This window comes from Corapipo altera, unplaced genomic scaffold, assembly GCF_003945725.1.
Source record: "Corapipo altera isolate COAL_440 unplaced genomic scaffold, ASM394572v1 71, whole genome shotgun sequence".
In the NCBI taxonomy this organism is placed as follows: domain Eukaryota; kingdom Metazoa; phylum Chordata; class Aves; order Passeriformes; family Pipridae; genus Corapipo; species Corapipo altera.
Genome location: NW_020884916.1, coordinates 6410086 through 6416051, shown reverse-complemented (window position 1 = coordinate 6416051; position 5966 = coordinate 6410086). Strand labels below are relative to the sequence as shown.

At 48.2% G+C, this 5966-nt stretch overlaps 1 protein-coding gene across 1 annotated transcript in view; it reads left to right on the top strand.

The window, feature by feature from the left end:
• ARHGAP32 (Rho GTPase activating protein 32) overlaps nucleotides 1-5966 on the top strand; it is a 183308-nt gene that overhangs the window by 102159 nt on the left and 75183 nt on the right. Inside the window, 3 exon segments of the mRNA XM_027655496.1 lie at nucleotides 412-549; nucleotides 3155-3247; nucleotides 4753-4875. Of these exon segments, the coding sequence (XP_027511297.1) occupies nucleotides 412-549; nucleotides 3155-3247; nucleotides 4753-4875 (354 nt within the window).

The window sequence follows — 5966 nt, the reverse complement described above, 5'->3', positions numbered from 1 at the left end:
CTTCTCCTTCTCCTTCTCCTTCTCCTTCTCCTTCTCCTTCTCCTTCTTCTCCTTTTCCTTCCTATCCTCTTCCTCCTCCTCCTCCTTTTCCTCCCTCTCTCTCTCCCTCTCTCTTTCCCTCCCCTCTCCTCCCTGACTCTCCTACCCCTGAAACACTTCCATTAAACAAAACCAGACCAGAAAATCGATGCCTGGCCACCTCCAGGCCATGGGTGAACAGTTCAAACAGGAACTCTCCTGTGTTTTGAGCATGGATGGCTGCCTGCAAATTCAAACATGAAAATACTACTCAGGCACCTCCACGGCTTTCAGATGTTTTGAGAGGAAAGTGCTGCTTCTGCACAGGTTTTCCTTTTCTAACCCAAACTGGTGATGGGTTTGTAAAAGTGTGACTCTCTTGTGTCTGTGCAGGGGAGGAGCTGGATTGTGAAGAGGAGTTATGAGGATTTCAGGGTGCTGGACAAACACCTCCACCTGTGCATCTACGACCGGCGCTTCTCCCAGCTGGCAGAGCTGCCCCGCTCCGATGCCCTGAGGGACAGCCCTGAGGTAAATCACACCTCTGGAAACATCTGCAGCACGGGCAGGGCACCTCCAGTCACCCACAGTCACTCACAGTCACCTCCAGTCACCCACAGTCCCCTATGGTCACCTCCAGCCACCTACAGTCCGCTATGGTCACCCACAGTCACCTACAGTCCGCTATGGTCACCCACAGTCACCTACAGTCATCCGCAGTCACCTCCAGTCACCCACAGTCACCCATAGTCACCTACAGTCACCCACAGTTACCTACAGTCACCTCCAGCCACCTGCAGTCCCCTATAGTCACCCACAGTCACCTGCAGTCACCTCCAGTCCCCTATAGTCACCCACAGTCACCTCCAGTCACCTCCAGCCACCTCCATTCACCCACAGTCACCCACAGTCACCTACAGTCACCTACAGTCCCCTATAGTCACTTACAGTCACCTACAGACAGCTACAGTCTCCTATGGTCACCTACAGTCACCCACAGCACCTCCAGTCACCCATAGTCACCCACAGACACCCACAGTCACCTCCAGTGACCTACAGTCCCCTATAGTCACCCACAGTCACCTACAGTCACCCACAGCCACCTACAGTCCCCTGTGGTCACCTACAGTCATCCACAGTCACCTCCAGCCACAGGTTGAAGATATTTTCAACTAATGGCATCAAGCTGCACCAGGATATTTGGGAAATATATGAGATTTTAGGGTTAAGATTATAGGGATCCTGTGATTTATCTCGGTTTATTTGGCAGAGGTTAAAGGCAAAGTAAAAAAGAACCTCCTCACCCTGGACTGTGCTGGTGGTGCTGGCTGATGGTTGGACTTGAAGATCTTAGAGGTCTTTTCCAGCCTTGGCAATTCCATGATTCCATGTAGTAGCCAACTATGAGTGCAGAGTCCTTTTAATGCAGCCTGGGTTAGATTTGAAAACTGACTCCTGGGAATAAGGTCAGTGGTTTTTACCCCTGATTTCAGTGACCTGAAGGGAAATATCCTGCAAGTTCATATGAATTGGTTAAGCTGCTAAGTCTGAATGGTTGTTCAGAGTGTCAAGAAAGCACCTGTTCGTGCCTTAGATCCCAGTTGTGTCTTTGGAAACTTTGTCAGCATTCCTAGGAAATCCTGCTGTCCCAGGCTGCAGCACTGCAGGAGCAATCCCACTTGGAGTACTAGACTTGCATTTTCAACTGAATATTCCTAAAACTGCTTTCTAAGAGCGTTTGCATTAGTTCATTATTTAAATGGACTTTAAAAGCTGGTTTTCCTGCATGGATAAGAGGGAGTTTTCATTTCTTGACTTACTGTCTTCCCCTGGAATATGATGAGCTGGAATTCCTTCAGCTTCTCACCTGTTGGTCATGGAAGGGTGTGTTCATGTCCAAAATAATCTTCTGGAAAGTAGCAGGTGCATCTTGGCTGCATCACTTCAGAGCACATGGAGGGGGAGGCAGTGCAGGGAAAGGGAAGTGAGGGAAATTCAATCCAAGCACTCAAAGAATCATCTATCCAGGAACTAGAAATCAGGATCTGTGTTCCTTCAGTGCTGAGCAGGGATTGCTTTGTAGCCACGCACAGGGGCTGAAACCCTAGAATTCCTTGGGGTGTTTGCCATTGGATACAGGGAGCTGATCCTGCAGCCCCATTGCTCAGCAGAGAGACACATTTCTTATTGCTTTGGCTTCACACAGCCTCTGTCTGAAAGAAATTTAAAGTTTCTAGTCTCTTAAACTCAGCAGAAGCAGCCACATCCAGGATAATGAATTCCTGGGTTTATTTTTAATTGTGTTTTAGGCATTCCTGTCTCTTACATCTTTATTTGTACAACTGATTTAATATGGTTTAGAGCATGAGCCCAAAAATCTGCATTCTGTGTGTAAGCACAGGAGCTGTAAAGATGTTGAACAGCTCTATTGCTCTGTGAAATGTAACTCTGCAGCTGTGGGGTGTCTCATCATGTATTTTTCATTTTGAACTGGCCACATTTGAGCAGATGTTTGAGGAGAACAATGTTTTAAACAGTCCTACAGACTCTGGGCTACAATAGTGCTTTATAACACTGTCACTGTGAGCCTTTGGAGAGACCTCACGAGTTTCTCTTTAAAAAAAACAAGTTTACTGTTACAGAGGGGACATTGCTAAGTGTATTTTTAAACCCCTCCTCTACTGTTTGAAATATTACTCTTTGCCCAGGGGGTCAGTCTGAGTTGCCACATTCTTGAGGGTTTGCAGGAGAGTGGAAGGGGCACCCAGGGTTTTGTTTCACCAAGTGGTTCTCAGGTGTGTTTGGTGGCCGTAACATGGGTGTGAGATCCCTGAGAAGAAAAAGGCTTTAGATTTGAGGTATCTTGACAAGGGAAGTCATGAAAATCTAAATATCTTATGAAAATAACATTATTACCTTCACAGTGAGCTGCTGCTTTCCAGCTTTTTGGTGTAATCGTTACAGCCCCGCGTGTGGCTTCACATGGCAGAAATACATTTCCTTGCACAAGGGGATTTATTTCTGTGACTCTTGCCTATGGTAGTGGCTAATTTATAGTCTCTCCAAGTGTGAAGAAGTCTGTCCAAACTGTGCTGTACTAACAGAAGCACTGTGTGTGTGTTTGTCCCTGTCCCAGCTGGTCACCCAGATGCTCATGGCTTACTTGGCCCGGCTCTCAGCCATCGCAGGCAACAAGATCAACTGTGGGCCTGCCCTCACATGGATGGAGGTACAGTACAAAGCTCAGGTTGTTCTTCCTTTCCTGACCACAAACCTGCTCTCTTCCAGACCAGTAATCCTCCCAGACCTATTGGTGCCACTGAAATTCCATCCTAAAAGCTTTATTCCCCTGTTACCAGGTGTGTAAGGTGTAGGTGGCCACAGAAGGCGGAGAACACACGGATTCGGGTCCAATATTAAGAATATAGGAGTTTTTTTCCCCCTCCTGCTTGGATTTTGTCACCCCAAACCATATTGTTGTGCTGCTAATCACAACTACTGAGGTGGCAGCTCCAGTGAGGCAGAGACTGGGGCAATGGGCTGCTGGGAACTCTCAGTGCAGGGCTCAATCTCCCAGTGCCTCACATTCTTACCTCCTTTTTGGCAAGGCACTACTGCAAGTGTGGCACATTTCTGGAGCCATTTGAGCTGTCTCTGTTGTGCTGTTTGCCTACCCTCTTTCTTTTTTAATGATTTCTCCTTGTGGGAGCTGCAGCCCCAGTGGGTGCTCTGTGCCCCTGTGGGTGCCAGCGCTGACAGAGCCCCCCTTGTGCCCGCAGGGACACTGTTTGCATGGGGGGAGCTGCAGCTGCAGCTTTCTGGGCTAATACCACGGGAACAATAGCCCTCATGGCAAGGGAGGAACACTGGGATCAGGGCAGGGTCCAGCTGTCCCTGCTCAGCCTGGGGACAGACGTGTGGCTTCCCATTCCTGCACACCAGGAATAGCAGCAGCTATAATTAGACTGTTGCCATTAATTTTTAAATGGTTGGGATAAGGATTAAGTGTGTTTTCCTGCAGTTTTCCCCCATTGATATCCTCCTCCTCATCCTGAGATCCTTAGGGAGGAGACAGTCTTGGAAAGCTGCTGAGCAAAGGGAGGAAATTATAGAGAGAAGTGAAACTGAGGGATCTACAGCAACCCAGTGGACCTGGGGATCACAGCAAAGCTATTGCCTGTGGAGTACAGAACACAGAATTATTGCAGAACTGACTGAGAATCCTACAGAATTTGACACAAGCACAAAAATCTGGGAATTTGCATTCCTGCAGCAAAGAGGGGGAGGGGCATGTTTTCTTTAAAAAGAGAAATAAAAGGGTGGGAGAAAATTGAAAGCAACACTAGTTTTTGGTATGACAGCATTTCCTCCCTCAGAGCCTCTTCTTGAGCATTAATTCCACTTTGTAGAAAATTTTTGTAGCACTATTTGAAGTACTTGAGGAAAAACAACCTGATTTGGTGCTAAAGGGAGGTGCAAACCCTTGCTGGGTGTTCCTGCTTGTGCACAGAGCTGCACAATGCAGTGTTTTTCTGCTCAGTGGCTGGAGCCACACGACCTTGTGCAGCCCCTGAGAGCTGTGCTGGCTGTGCTGTGCCCTCACTCCCAGCTCTCTGCTGGGGCCCCGAGCTGGGCTGTCTCTCTGCATCAGCTTGAAGCCTCTGCTGTGTCTGAGCACCAATAAAACCCCTCCTCCCTTGTCCTCAGCTGCCTCACAGTCTTTCTCTCTTGCAGATTGATAACAAGGGGAACCACCTGCTAGTCCACGAGGAATCGTCCATTAACGTTCCTGCTATTGCTGCTGCCCATGTTATTAAGAGATATATTGCTCAAGCAGCAGATGAACTGTCCTTTGAGGTAACTAAAGCACTTTTATTCCTTTTTGTCAGACAGAGATGCATGTAATCTGTTTGTGTGTGTGTCTGTGTTTTTGTGCCCATCATGAATATATCCAGACGCTTGCAGAATGTTTTGTGAGGTGAAGCTTAGAAGATTGAGTTAAATATTCGATCTGCAGTGAGTTGGAGACAGGCAGATGTTCAGTCATCTCTAAAATATAGCTTTACTTGGCATTAGTATCTTCTGGTTAAACTGCTCCTGCCAAGTCCCTTGGGCTGGTCCATGAGCAGGAGCAGCCCCTGCAGAGCCCATGTGTTGTGTTGTGTCTCTTCAGGGTCACTGTCCATGTGTGTGTGGACACAAGTTTAATTACTCACTGCCCAGGTTATACAACCTCTGTTCCTCTCAGCAAGTCCGTGTCTAAAATCATTTTTAAGAGTGTCTGCTCCCATGAAAAGCAAAGAACCAGACTGGCAAAGGATTTGGCACTTAAAGGGCGGGTGATGGTCTACAACTGGTCTGAAAATCCCACGTGAATCATTGAATCCCAGGATGGTTTGGGTTGGAAGGGACCTTAAAGATCATTTACTTCCAAGCCCCTGCCATGGGCAGGGACACCTTCCAATAGACCAGGTTGCTCCAAACCCCATCCAAGATCTGGAGAGTCACACTGTGGAAGTTTTTGGCTCTCAGGCACTTACCTGTTTAACCCAAACAGCAGCAGTTTACTGCTCTGAGCAATGGTCCTGTCACTGGAGTGTGCACAGTGCTCTGCAAACAGTGTAAAGGAAAACAGAGCCCAGAAGAGTTTTGTGAGCACATTCTCATGTGCAGCACAGGAAGGAAGAATAATAGTGATAGTCTGGTGCTGCCAGGGGTTTGTTCATGTTCCAAATGGAGGCAGTTACTAATGCAGAGCAAAGAACTGCATAGGTCAGAGAGACGGGTGGGCACGACACCCCCAGTGAGGGTCCATGGAGCACAGGAGCCATGGAGCACAGGAGCACAGGATCCATGGAGCATAGGAGCGCAGGATCCATGGAGCACAGGATCCATGGAGCACAGGATCCATGGAGCACAGGAGCCATGGAGGACAGGAGCCATGGAGG